Here is a 15510-nt window from a genome sequence, read left to right on the forward strand (position 1 = left end):
CTATTCATTAAAATAATGAAAAAAAATAACAATAATTCGTTACTATAATTAAGTCATATATCTTGACTTTGGAATAACCTTAAAACTAATTAAGTGTGCCTATGAGTTTTGTATTAATTTTATTTTATTCAGATCATATCATAATCAGATTTATTTGTGTAAAAAGGGGGCTTATACATAATTCGTACCGATGTTGGAAACAGTTTTTATTTATATTTATATGATACACAATGTATGATACTGAGATGGAAAAGCAAATAAAACTACTCTGTGTTACAAACTGCATTTTCTTAAAATTTGCTTAACAAATCCAGTCATTCAATGTCCAAAAAGGATGTTTTATTGAGTGCTTTGAATTAAACCAAGCTATCTTTAATTCATCCCATTACGATCAAACAGCACTACCTGATATCTGTTATAACTTCATAATCAATTTTCTTCCCTGCCAGTATGCATAAGGTGCTAAATAGATATCGTACCACAAATGTAGTCAAAGTTTTGGAATGATGTCAATGTCCAGAAAGTAAAGTAAAAAGTATTCAATTGAAGTAGTGATTGATATAACAAAAAAGGCGGAAAACTGCATCTATTAGGTAAAAGCGGCAACAAAATACGACAATATCCAATTAGTTATCTAGAATGTTCTTGTTACTTAATGAGTCATTGAAGAGTATAAGCTTATGATCCAGCTACATCGTATTCGTTCCCGATTTGTTCTCCAAGCATGTGGTCATATGTATCTTCCTCGGTATTCAGTTTCCGTCCATGATTTGTTATATCATACATGTCTTCCATACTGTGGTCATAAATTGTGTCTTTGAACTTGTGTCGGTTATGTCCCGAAATGTCATAAACACCGGCATCGGACTCCGCATAGTCATCGTCAACATTTTGAAAAATAGACGAAGCTACTCTATTTGTGACTGATATCCCGTTAATATCAACAATTGATCGATTAGCAATAGTATATTCGTCTCCTGATTTATGGGATGTATTAATAACATTTGTTTGTTGAGCTGTTGAGTTTACGACTAATTTCTCATCATTGACTTCTCCCGATGGAACCGTGTAATTGCTTGTTGATTGACTACAATGTTTCTTGTTTCGTCTACGGTTTCTTAAATGTAATATATTTTAAAGATTAATATCCTAACTTATAACTAGCACTATTGCAAGCAAGAAATCTAAGCAATGCCTCTCTTGAAATACCATCGTTTCCATTTAATAAAAGGAAATTCAATTTTTTTAAAACAGGAAGTAAATAAAATCAAGTACAACAATGCACCACACAATGCAATTTTTCTAAAGAAAAATCAATTAAATAGCATCCTTGATTAATATTACTTAAGACAAATGGAAGTTTTTTTGGAACAAAAAAGGAGATGTACGTAAACACTTCAGTATACCATATGAATCTTTGTATAAAATATATCAACAGCCTGTGATGTACAGAAACGGATAAAATTGGACCGAAAATGTAACGAAATAATGCTCCTAGATAAAACAGTTTACCCATCTCTCCTACGGCGCGGGAGTATAAAAAGGCCTAAGTTATCACACGTTTACGTATGTAAACACTTTTTTCACGAAAAGATAACACTCAGCAAATGCATTAGTATTACGTTTCATACAGTACAATTCATTATATTATGGAAACTAAAACAAAAAGAATTAAAAGACAGCGTCATTCTGCTTTAAAAATATCTAAGATAAAGTTTGATTTTACTACTTTATTTTACCAATAATTCTAATATTATTTGTATAACCTGCGTCGCATGTAAGCCTAAGGACTATTTTCAAAGAAAACATTTACAGCAAAATGTTGTTCTATACGCACACTGAAACTAATATGTGAATTAAAAAAAAATTTTATTAGCATATACCTGTAAATAATGTAAGCAATTGTACATATAAAACCTATGAACAATACTCCACCGACTCCACCAATGAGACCAACAAACGGAACTGCAAATAAAAAAAGAAAAAAAATATAGATTGCAGTTGAAAGAGATAAGCACATTGTAAATACTCTAAAACAAAACACACGTTCTAGTGAACGTCACTGCATTGTGTTAGAAGAGCACTCTTTATATTTCAGAACATGAATGTAACATGCATATTAACCAACTGCACTAATGAACATCACCTTTTTCTCCAGGGTCATTGTTTTTACTGTTTTCTGTTGTCGCTAAAAATAAATTTATAAAATAACGTTCAATACTTTGACTTTGAGTTGTCGCTATGCAATAAATTACTATTTTGAAAATCTATATTACACATATAAGAATAATTCACATAAAACAGTGAATAGGACGTGTGTTTTTTTTTACTGTAAGAAATCAAAAAAACTTTTATGCAACTTAATGATATAGTCACACAGTCGACATTATGTTTATCTTATTTCCTCAGATATACTCTGTCAATAAAAATAAACTTGTTAACATGTTTTTGGCTGTTCAGGAAGGTTTAAGTAATAAATAATAATAAATGCTTTCCCAATTTCATATCCTACCAATTACTGATTAATTGCATTAGGTATCAATCCATATACAATCGAGACACTTTCATGAATTTTCCTGAAAATAAAAAAAGTATCCCCCTCCAAAAAAAGAAAACAAACAAACAAACAAAACGAACCGCAAACGATGCTTTTTCAATTTGTCATATTCTACGTTACTATAGTCCGCATTCATATCTGTATAGTAACAATATCATGTACAATCTTTATGATTTTTATCTCCAAAGTGTAGAAGAGTGATCAAGGGAACCAAGATTCTAGCGAAAGCCAAAAAATGTAATCCAGACGTGGAAAACAGACACACACACCAAAAAAACATCGAACTCCACTTAAATCTGGGAGCTTGGACCAGGTGCGCCGGTAGACTTTTTCAGACACGGAATCGAAGTCTAGACTAAGATTTAGGTTAATTAATACATAGAACTATGATGATGTACATTGTTTAAATAAATGCTTTGTTGTAGCATACATGTCATCTGACCTTCAGAATTATTTTTTTCCGGTTTATTCAGCTTAACAATAGTTTGCGACTAACCATTATCGCCTGAACTTTTGCTTGAATCTAAAAAAAGAATTAGTTAGCAATTATAATATTGTTTTTTGTAATATATCAATAGGTGTCTATATGTAACAAAATTTGGTTTGAATAATGTTATAATTGTTAATTTTTGCGGCACGAATTTTTTGCAGTCTATATAAGTACTACGAACAGTCTATTCTCGAGGAACTTTAAGTTAACACGACTTGATATAACTTTTATGATTTCAATTATTGTGGTTCCGTGGTAACTGCAAAATGTTGATAAATTAGCTGGATTTCATACAGTAAAATGATTGTTCTGTATACAAAGTTTTTCTGGTAAATTAAAATCTCAATTCCTTAGTATAAAATAACATTTTGATATTCATGCAAAATCGCACTCGAAATCTGATAACCACAAATGTTTTTTTAATTTAAAATCCTAAAATAATTACCCTCACACCTATATTCCAGTGTTAATCTGTTGATATAAGGACATGAATTCTGTTGAGTAAAGCTTGATAGATTACAATATGTATCGTAGCCTTCACTTATGCATACCTCCTCGGCATTTATTTTGCCGACATCAATGCAACCAGTCTGGTTTTGATTTGCTTCAAATGTGACATTGGATAATGGAAGATATTGGTGATAACACCCTGTTAACGATATGCCTTCATTGCTACAGTTTTCATCGCAGCAATGTTCATTTGTTATAAAGCCTATTGATGTAAAGTAGAAAAAAAAGATACAAACAAACAAACAAATAAATAAAAACAAAGAACAAAAAGAACAAAAAAAAAAAAAAAAAAAAAAAAAAACAACTGCTCAAATTATTCAATTCAATTTATTTTATTCAAAAGAAATATTTGATGAAACAAATATATACAGATAGCTGCAGAAGAATTAACATTTGCTTGTTAAATATTTTGTAACGTTGTGGTATTTAAGTCCAATCTTTCTAAAAGAAAATGCCGTATAAAGTCGTATAATTCACGCCGTGTCTTCATTAGGAAAAGAAATCATTCAGATGTAGTCTAAACCAGGGCAAATTAAAATTACCTTCACAAGTTCCTGGCAAAAGAGTGATATCATCTATAGCTATATCGCTGCGATGGTCATTTCCGCGTTCACCTTCGATAATTATACGGAAATGTTCTTCCGTTCTTATGTCGAATTGTGCCTTATGCCAAAACTGCCCTTTGTTACCGAACTCCGAAAAAAGCTTCTTAGAATATATTGTTTCTGACTCGTAATACACATACAATTTTCCCATTTGATGTCCATACATGTAAAACCACAAACTGAAACAGTACTCTCCTGTTTTATTGTAGAAATGTCTTGATAGATTTGAGCGAGCCCCATCGAATCTGCTACTTGCATTCATATATGCACAGAAACCGTTCTCTATAAAAATTATAAAAAAAAAATTAAAATTGTAATTTGCAAACAACTGATTGGGAGTTTAACAATCGCCTACTAATTAATATGATACTACAACAGGAGCTTTGCTTAGAAACATAGGTTTAGTTGCTCATTTACTTTTGTTATTTTGTATGTATGATTTTAGTTAATTTACGTTCTTTTTTGTGTATGTCTGTTTCCCATGTCTGGTCTTTGTCCCTTGATTATATTCTTTTGATTACCGCTATAACCTTGGTTCCCTTGATCACTCTTTATAACTACCAAAATAATTTGTTACGAGAAGACAATTGAAATGCGACTCGTTCACTACATATTGTTACTGCAGAACACGTGGTTTAGTTAAACTAATTGTAAAAGCTAGGTACATAAGGCTTACAGTAAAATTATACTTACTCATCATCAATAATACTTGTTTTAATCTAAATCACTGGTTAAGAAAAAAATGTCGGATAACCTCTCGTTCATCCATCTTCCTTAGAGATTAAATATCGCATTAGATTATTTTCATTGGCTGTTACTTTTATTTGACAAAAGTTTAATTGGTAATTCCCGGCTTAGAGCAAGTGGAAAACCTTAATTACAAGCCATGTGCTTCATGTTACATCACAACAAGAGACGGCTTCACCATCACACTGATTTTTTGAAGTTTTTTCATAGTACAAAGGCAAATGTTTTTCACGTGAAATTCATGTTAATCTAGCTTCACGTGAAATTCATGTGAAATTCACATGAAATTAACATGATTTTCATGTGAACATTTCGCGTGAATTTTTACGTGAAGGCTCCATTCACCCGAATTTCAAGTGAACTCTGTTACTTAGTTTATTTGCTCAATTCATGTGAAAATCATGTGAAATAATTTTGCCTGTGTATTTGTTTAGCCAAGAATCGGGTTCATAGTAGTCAATTTGAAAATAACATTGTCTGCACATCATTTATATAAACATATTCAGAATTCAAACCTTACATGGTTATATCTCCTGCGTTATGGTAAATTATTTCCTCCTATGTTTCCCCTATTTTCATGGGCACAAAAAGGACTATCTGTACGATTTTAAGACTGATCTTGAAAAAACCGTCCCTTATCATACAAATATTCCCTTTTGAATAAAAATATTTACAAAATATGAATAAAAAAGGGAAGTTTACCAGATGTCGATGAATGGTCTGTTGAAGGCCCTGTTTGAGATTTTTTTGACCTGCAATGTTGACGGTCCCAGTTTCCAGTTGCAAGCCATCCGCACAAATCCGATTCAAAATCACAATCTGTAAAGGACAGTGTGTTAAGTTTCATTTAGAAAATTTGACAAATGCAAAAAAAAAATTAAATTAAATTAAAGAAAAATAAAAATAACATGTTTTCCATGTAGGTAACATAAAAATAATGTTGGCTTTAACTTATTAATTGGTTTATATACATCCACTGAATTTTGTTCGGATAAGGGAAACTCGATTGTGCTGTATAAATATTCGGTCGTCAGTCTCAACAAAAATGAACAATTTAAAATCAAAGAAATGATCGCTAAAAAAAGTTTCAATGACTTCTTTTCTTAAATGTGTTATTTCTTCAAGTAACGGTTATAATGTTCTCATATAATTACCATCAAGCTCATCACAGTCAGTATTTGTTATAACAATATCATCAACAGCAAATTTACTGTTTTCATGCTTGCCATTTGCCTCAATCATAATATAATAATCACCATCGTCTTTCAAAGATAGTTTTTTTCTTGTCCATATACAAGTATTTTGTTCATTTTGAATAACCCATTTATTTATCTCTTTTGAATTCTGAATTCTGCTATATATATAAACCGTCATTGTGTCAGCTGTCATACTCATCCAGTAGTAAAATGAAAGGCATTGCTTGACATTTCTTTGTATGTGCCTTTCCAGCAGTAAACTTTGGTTTGTTGTACCGGCATTAACAAAGTAAAAATTAGGAGAATCTACCAAATGATAAACAATAAATAAATCTGTAAACAATATTACGAAAATGAAATAAAAATGTAAAGCAATAATAAAAAGTTAGAACCCCAGATGTTAAAAATAGAACTCATGGGATAGGGTTACAAAGAGAACCAAGATTCTAGAGGAAGTCAACCGAATATTATCTAAGGACAAAGACCAGTCATGGAAAACAGACACACACACAACAAAGAACATAAAATAACCAAAATAATGTGTACAAAGCAACGAAGGTAAATGTGCAAATTGGACTCCACTAAAAACTGGAAGCATGGGCCGGGTGCACCAGTAGAGTAAGCGTCTTTCGAGAAACACTCTCCAAGTTGCTCATAAAATCTTAAGTAATATGGGGTATACGAAATAGGAAACGAAAACTATGAAACGTTAAACAAATCAGTTTTCATGGTGCAGATGGATACACGGTAATGATCTACGATTTTGATTAAAGTAAAATAAGTTTTTTTTAATTTTGATTATAAGTAAATTATGTACATATCTTTACTATCAGATTTTCGAAACTTTAAATTTTATCTCATCTACATGTAACCAAAACAATAGAAAAATGCAAACTTCTGTTGTTTTTGTTGTACAAATTACCAAATTCGCAATGGACAATGAACACATTTTACACATACAGATAGATTTCCAGATGTATTTTGTGTCAATAAGAGCCACAAGTGTTTTTTTTTCTTATTTCATGTTTTCTTCACTTTTTGATTTGTGTTGATTATCTTTTGGTTCTTTTTTCTTGCTTTGGACTTATTGTTGTGAAAGTATGTTATGTTTAATTGTAGTTTCCGGGTATTCACCTCTAAGAAACAATTCCAAAAACAACACAAAAAATGTTACTACTCGTGAAATATGTTTTGTGAAGGATAAACCCACTATTGAAGTACAACAAAATGACATATTTTCAATTTTGAACTTATCATTACAAAACACAAGGAATTAATCAGATATTAGCTTACCGGAACCAGTTGTATGATCCCTGATATTATGTGAGCCATGAGCGAAACCTTGACCCCTTGCCCAATGATCATCAATGTCCTCGTTTTTCAATTTACAAGTGTCGATCTCAAAATCACAACTATACACATCCCCTGAAGAAAAAAATTAGCAGGAAGCATGTTGATCGTTTTTATGTAGAGATTCTTCATCAAGCACGAATTGTTTGAATTATTTTTTTAAAAATTGGCATCCGTCACATTGCACGTGAGTAAATTCGACAAGCGTCAAGTTAAAAGAAAACACTTGAAAGAATATGGGTTGGCTCAAGTAAAGGGGGGTGTTACAAAAAACTTTCCTGGGAAACCTTCTGTTGGAATACAACCGGTAAATTTAGAAAGATTGGAATTCATTTTGATATTATGGCACAATTTAAAAGATATATTGAACAAAATTCAAAATATTTTGAATTGTCGGAGTAGAAGGGACCTTACGTATCTTGGAAGGACAACTTTTCCTAAGACTTTAGCCCCTCCTAATTTTAGTCAAAGTTTTCACTGTATTACCAATTCCATCATTGGATATAACAGAAGCAATTCAAGAGATTTCTTTTAAAAATTTTTTTTGGGATGGAACACCAAAATGAATCTTATTTTTATTAATATTATTAGTAATAATTACAAAAATGGTGAATTAAAGTTCCCAGATGTTAAATCCGCTCTCAAATTATTGAAGATGTTCTGGCGACAGAAACTTCTTAACCAACTTAATCACTTATTTTAGAAAGGATTATTATTAAGCGATGTCGAAATATATGGGGATGACAAAATTGTTAACTATAATACCAAGGGTCTAGAGTACCTGTCGGGATAATTATACAGTTTTCTTTCAAGGTGGTACAGGGAATTCAAAACGGAACTTAATGAAGGCGAATGTGAACAAATTTTAAGTCTATGGTTTCATTCTAACATCAAGGTGATGGCCACTCTTAGTTTTAACAATATTAACGATTTCATGTCGGGTTATATACTACTCACCTATACAATGATGGAATATAAAATAATATTGTAGAAAAGTTGTAAAGTGACAAGAAATTAGGAAATATTTTTTTCATAAATTATTCATTTAAAAACATCAGAAAAACCCATCAAAATTCAAAAAAATTGAGATATTTTAGTTGTACAGGAAAAAGTAAATTAGAACCACATCTTTTAGTTGAGTATTTCCATTACAAAAAAGTTTTAAGGCTTAAAACTTTCGGTTTAAATTAGTACATATGCTTGTAGCAACAAATTCCTAGTAAAATAAGTGTGGGATATGGGAATTGCACATATGTTCCTGTTGAAATGAAACTAAAGAGAGTATTTTCCACCTATTTTGTGAATGCAGACTTAATTATAATATCTTGCTAAGTGTAAAAGGCCTTTTACAAAAATGTTGTTATAAAATCCACCAAATAATATATAAAGACAATTTTGTGGCATTAGAGATGTTGATGAACCAAACAATATTGTTCATCAAACCTTTCTTTTCATGAAATATCATATATATAAATGTAGATTTATTGCTAATATGCCTTGTATGAAAAGTGCTTTGGAATATTTTAAATTTTGTATTACGATAGAAATAATTAGTCAAATTTATGTCACCCTTGCACAAGAGAACTATTATTGTAAAAGTTTGATGCCCTTGCAAACTGGTGTGAATTAAAAGAAATACTTTAATGCAAGAACATACTATTTTTCTCCACCTTCTTACGTACATTGTAGTTTGTAATATATTATGTGCTTTTAGTATATATGTGTACTTTCCATGCTTTAAAAAGCATTGATGTATGACTTATTCCCTATCTTGGAAGCTCACTATTCTAGAAAAGGAGTAGAAGTCAGATGCACAACAACAAGGGATCTTTTGAAGGCAATTATAAACGGGTTTTAAACAAATACAGTCGAACCTCGTTAAGTCGAAGTCGAAGGGACCATGCAAAAATGTTCGAGTTATCCGAGGTTCGAGTAATCTGAGGTCGATGATAAACCGGAAATACTAGTAGTTTGGTCCATAATTGTTTCTGTAGTTACATCCTTTGTTGTGCTTGTAAATGTACTTCACTTTACATGGTACTTCGTAATGTCATGCGTTTCATATCGGAAGACATTTTTGTTTAGTATATTGTATATCATGTTTCAAAAACTGAACGGCACCAAGTGTTTTAGTGGAATTTCCTTTTTATTTTTTTCTATATCAAAAACGTCAGTTCATAACATGCTGCTTTGTTTGATTCATGATCAGGAGTATCGTCAAACCACGTGCTCTACAATATTACGATAAAATTTCAAATTCACTAGGGAAACGAATGTAGTCGTTGAAATACCCTTACTATCGTCTGTTTGATGTTTCATTAAATAATCAGATACCATAATACAATTTATCTGTATTTTTAATAAATTTTTTCTAAATATCAAAATGTCCAATATCACTGTTATCGTAAATTCCCACTCAAATGCGTTTCTTTTAACAACACCCACAATTTTAAATTAATTAAATAAACAAATCAAACCATAACGAGTGTCAACAAATTAATTTTAAAAGCCAAGCTAATTGTTATTAAAACACACTTCGATAATGGTGGGTAATAAGGCAATCATTTTTCCGACTAATTAGTTGACTTCGAGACATCGGGGTTAATTAAACTCGAAGTCCTATGGAGGGGACTGATTGATTACCTCGAGTTATCCGAGGTTTCGATTCATCCGAGTTCGAGTAAACCGAGATCAAATTGTATTGGAGTAAGGGGAGTTTTGGTGGGACTTTGTAATTAGTTCGAGTTATCCGAGATTTCGACTAATCTGAGTTCGACTCATCGAGGTTCGACTGTATATACTTACGAAAAATTGAAGTGTAAATCTTTTAATATTTCCGCATATGGCAGGTGAAAGTTTTACCAATATCGCCTACTAACGAATACGTTCTTTTTAAATTAATTGCATACACACCAACTGAACAGATTAAAAACCCCTTTTAATTGGAAATGAGTCAACAGAGATGAGGAATATAAACTAATATGATACTTCATACAACAATCACAAAGTTCTATTGGATAAGCATAATGTGTATAGGTATGTGTATAATTGGTATTTATGAGATTTCCCAAGATGTCATTTTCACCAAGATAAACCTCCTTCTTGACCTTAAATGCTTCTTCGCGGTGAATTTTCATTTTTAATATAAAATTACTTTACAAAAACAAGTGAAGAATGGATGTGTTCATATTTGTTATTTTCTTTTACTATTGTTGATTTACCAAAATGTTTGAGTACTTTTATCTTTAATTTCAGTTAGCATTCACTTTATTTGAGGAAATGAAACAATTTCACAAGAATTTAATACCAGATAAGTTTCTTAAGGGTTATGCACTCGTACATGAAAATGTGATGTATTAAAAGGATAATCAGTTTATTTCGATATTGATGATCCACATAATATTGTTCATCATACCTTTCTTTTCATATATTTTTATATAAATGTAGATGTTCTGAAAATATGGTACGTAGTAATAAAGACTTGTGTATCAACTATGCATGCTGTTTCAAATATTTTCAATTCTCTACAGTCTTATTCATATTGAAATACTGATGCCCTAGTTTCAAAGGCATCTCGGATTATTTATCAAACCCGTGTGTTACTTTGACGTATCGCCCTCTGCTGAAGGCAATATTTGTTTATATTATACAGAAGTGAAATATGCCAGGAAATGATGCAATTCGATTGGTCAGTTTGATAGGGTATGTATCAAATGCGGACTTTTGATTTGTTGGTTACCCGTCGGTACAAATTCCACGACCCCCGAATGGTTCCTGACCGTCTTGTGGTAATTGTTTGTACGCTACTAATGACGTTAAAATGTCATATTTTTTTCTGCAGACTTGTGTATCATTAATGTATGCTGTTCCAAATATTTTCAATTCACAACAGTCTGTAATATTCATATTGAAATACAAATGCCCTACACATATTTTATTGATAAAATTGGAAGTTTACGTCATTGTCTGCCGACGTCATGATAACATGACTTGAGCCGCCATTATACCAAAAGTAGTAAAGAACAATGAACAACAGGATAACAACTAACACAACACTCTTAGACTGAGGTTGGTGCGAAATAAATCATCTTCGACCTGGTTAAAAGCGAATTTTCTAAATGAAAAACATATCGTTGAGTGTGTTAAGTTGCAATGACGTTGCATATATTTCATATCTGATCATAAAAATAACCGACATTTTGCCTTTTACACTTTAGCAAGGGATAAACCAAGGTTACCTACGTTATAATCATGGTGTATGAAATTTTAACATTTGAAGGTATTTGTAGAGAGACTTGTGTTGGCCACAGGCTGAACAGAATTACTTTCAGGTTGTACGATTTCCATACACCTGTGTAATAACGTAGATACCTGACGTTAATGACGTGAACAAAAACAAAATGCAAAAAAAGTTTAATGTATTTAATATTCGGGTCAATTAAAAGGGAAACGATCTAATATTCTTTGTCATCGTTCCTTGTTCCTTTTACCTACAAGTTATGGAATATCGAGCGCTGACAGGGAACATAATCCAACATTCCTTATGTAGGTCATGATTGACATACAACATTGATGAAAAACAGTTTTTTTAAAAGAGGATAATTATGAAATATGTGTGTGTTTTACATAATGGGCGATATTGAACTGGGAATGTGACATCGGAAATATTGCAATGACGAATAGGGCAAGGAATATTTGTGATGTGGGACAACATAGTAAGACCAATGGGACATGGAGTAATAGTGATGTACATTGTAAAAACAGGGAATGCGACATCGGAAATATAGCATGGCGAATGGGACGAGATGTAATATGGACGTGGATAGGGGAATGCTTCATCGGGAATACGATATCGAACATATGGCAGGGTGGACGAGACAAGACCTAGAGAAAAAGGGCCGCGGAAACGGGAAATGCGCTATCGGTAATATGGCATAGCGGACGGGGCAAGGAGAAAAAGTGACATTGGAGTGGTGGAATGCGATATTGAAAATATTGCATGGCTAAATGGGTAAGGAGTAAAAGGAATGACGAAATGGGGAATGCGGCATCGATAATATATCATAGCGGACAGGACAAGGAGAAAAAGTGATGTGGGAATAGAGAATGCAACATTGGAAATTTGGCATGGCGAATGAGGTAAGGACTAATAGGAACGTGGCCAGATGAGTGCTTCATCAGAAGTATGGCATGGCGAATGGGGAAGGTATAATATGGATGTGGAAACGTGGAATGGGGATTTGGATATTAAAAAAGATGTACACGTGCTTGTAAAAACGTATTTCAAAACATGTATGCTCATGTTACTCTGCATGGCAAAATCGATAATATGTTAAATTTATACACTTTTCCAGACAATATAGCTAATAAATATGATCGATTTATACATAAGCACGCAGTGTAAGTTGCCTAGTGTCGATGTAATAATGTATTGAATGAGGAGGTCATTTATTGTTATAAACAGTCAATACACTGCTCTCAATGTTGGGTTTCAATCCATGATGCGGTTAGGGATACTAAAACAGTTTCCAATATATGGATAGTAACATAATAAAAGTTTTATCATTCTAACAAATTAAAACGAACAAAAAACTCAATCAAATGATGCGTCAAATACAAAGATATTGTCAAAATAGCAAATTTATATAACTGGTAAACAATTTGATCAGTTGGTTGAAGTGTATATCTGAAAAAGCACACATTTTACATGTTTATAAATTTATGGTAGGTTTGCAAATTTGCTCACATTCTTGTATTCGAATTGGCATCATGAGAATTAGAATAAAATACATATTAGTAGGCATTGATATTGTATTGGAAGATTCTTTTTGTACTAAACATACTGATATTTATTATTTGTTTTCTTTAAAAAATACCAAAAGGGTCAAACAGTGAACAATTTTAACTCAATTGCATTTTTTTACCAAACACTTCATATTTTATTTGTTATGTTAAATATTAAAAAGATGATAAAAAAAACTTTGAAACTTACTTCGACATGCATATTGCACTTCCAGGAAACTCCTCTGCGAAAGGCACAAACTCATATTGAGAAGAGAAATTTCACAAGATTGCTTTTGTTCACATTTTTCAGAGATGTATTGTTCATCAGAGTCCAAAAGAATACATTGGTTTATCGCACATTTCGTCTGGTTGCTCTGAACTTCTGTTTTTATTATTCTAATAATCTCACTTTCACCGGAACATTCTAAATTAATTACACTGCTGTCTGCATGAACGCTATATGATTTGTAACCTAAAATCAAACTGTAAAATTAACAACGTATTTTAAATTGAAGTCCTGGTTTCGATTTAATATAGGTCAAACAAATAACTTTGATTTGAAACAAAACAATAATAGAGCAAATTTATTCAGTGGTTAAAGAAGAAGTATTAACAGCAAATGTATAAACGAAAAGAAATTCCGTGACAGTGTGTACACAGATGCCTCGATAGGATGACCAATTCCATTTATGATTCGAGCCGTGCAGCTCGGTTTAGGGAAGACAGGACATTTATGATAGTTGGAGATCACCGAAAACAACATCTTTATATATAAATCTTTTAACACGTAGATTTGATACTAATGGCAGTAATTTCCTGTCATAATAGTAAAGGAATCAGTCGCAATATCTAGAGTTGAGCAAGTGTTCAACATTTCTCTTTTCTAGAAAAAGAGTCATCATATTTTAATGATAAAAACTACAAGATGATACTTCACTTATCTATATGCATGAAGGAAATACATAAGATAGATTCTAAACCGGATAGATATTTTTTTTTAAAAAATATCATCGTATTAACACTTGCCTGTTTACTGGCAAGTGATTTGTTTTAATTTCTCCTTGAAACACTTGTTAGAAATTGTACTAAGCAAACTAAATGCAGTGTTAAACGAGTGTATTGAATTGCACAAAACATAGGATTACTGGTATTTTAGTCAGTAGTCTGTTTCTGCTGATTTTATGATTTTATTGTCTCCTTATTAACCTTAGACGTTCTTGGTTTTAACGTTGATTTACAAATATAACGTGATTTGTTATAGTTGTGTTTTCAGACTATTCAGGGTTTGATGAAAGCTTTTTTCTGTTTTCCTTTCCATTCTAGTCTACCCTGGACTTGACTTTATGAGCATATCGGCGGGCTTTTCTACAAAAGCAGAGGACGCTTACCATGCCGGTACACCTGGTCCATGCTCCCAGTTTTTAGTGGAGTCTGAGTTGCACATTTACATTTGTTACTTTGTATATGTGTTATTTTGGTTATTTTATGTTCTTTATTATGTTTGCCTGTTTTCCATGTCTGGTTGTTGTCCCTGGATTACATTCTTTTGATTGTCACTAGAATCTGTGTTCCCTTGATTACTCCTCGTGTATTATATAGACCTTATTTCTTGTTTTATAGTTACATAACGTAATCTAATGACGAATGTCAAAATATCGTTGCATGTAACGTATTTCAGGGATGTCCAAGAAACATTCTTTTTTGATAGGTAAACTATTCATTGCCAACGATATAAACTATATCATTTATTTTTACATTTAAAGGAGCAAGCGTAAAATATACAACAATTACAAATGTATTGAAAAACGTTTTAGTAACTAAAATGAATAGATACAGACTGTAGCTTGTATCAGTTTACTTACCAAAATTACCGGTTACATGTGGAAAAGGTATCATTAAAATGAATATCAATAATATAAAGATGTTATCCACCATCTTGAATTTAAATAAAATGTATTTATATTTGGATCAAGACAAATATCTGTACTTCTTCTTCCTTGTCACTTATGAGGTTAACACATGTTGTTTGCAGAAGTAGTTAATGTAGGCAATTCGACTCAAAGTTGAAATTCAAAGGTTTTTATTGTACATCTTGAAAGTCATAGTACAAAAATTTCGTTTTGACAAAATAATGATACGGTTCAAGTTGAATTGCCAGATTACCTCAGCTATTGTTTTAAAAGGCCAAAATAATAGGATTTTGTTGTCCATAAGAGTGAATCAGGTCTATAACTATTCCAAAGTATGAATAGTGCATTGACTTTGACCGAA

At 31.8% G+C, this 15510-nt stretch overlaps 1 protein-coding gene across 2 annotated transcripts; it reads right to left on the minus strand.

The window, feature by feature from the left end:
* Positions 1-189: 189 nt before the first annotated feature.
* On the minus strand, positions 190-15233 carry LOC148620335 (uncharacterized). 2 transcript variants are annotated; one of them, XM_088581128.1, is made up of 11 exons: positions 15102-15233; positions 13448-13711; positions 7399-7530; positions 6064-6411; positions 5612-5728; positions 4100-4444; positions 3493-3759; positions 3054-3080; positions 2147-2188; positions 1884-1965; positions 190-1117 (listed from the first exon to the last, which is right to left on the minus strand). In XM_088581128.1, exons 1-11 carry the CDS (start codon positions 15172-15174, stop codon positions 679-681), a joined length of 2136 nt encoding a protein of 711 aa, XP_088437254.1. In that variant the 5' UTR covers positions 15175-15233; the 3' UTR covers positions 190-678. The 2 variants fall into 2 exon arrangements, with proteins under 2 accessions (XP_088437254.1, XP_088437255.1); XM_088581129.1 differs by lacking the exon at positions 2147-2188.
* Between the last annotated feature and the right edge of the window lie 277 nt (positions 15234-15510).

This window comes from Perna viridis, chromosome 4 (genome assembly GCF_037379345.1).
Source record: "Perna viridis isolate PV_CMFRI_1.1 ecotype Kerala chromosome 4, ASM3737934v1, whole genome shotgun sequence".
Taxonomy (NCBI): Eukaryota; Metazoa; Mollusca; class Bivalvia; order Mytilida; family Mytilidae; genus Perna; species Perna viridis.

Excerpts from the sequence above, each read along its gene's own strand:
- LOC148620335 (XM_088581128.1), bottom strand. The coding sequence starts at position 15,174 with ATGGTGGATAACATCTTTATATTATTGATATTCATTTTAATGATACCT. Across the intron at positions 5,729-6,063 it reads TGACTGTGATGAGCTTGATG|ATTGTGATTTTGAATCGGAT; the intron begins GTAATTATATGA and ends TGTCCTTTACAG. Across the intron at positions 3,760-4,099 it reads TTTGCCAGGAACTTGTGAAG|GCTTTATAACAAATGAACAT; the intron begins GTAATTTTAATT and ends TTACATCAATAG.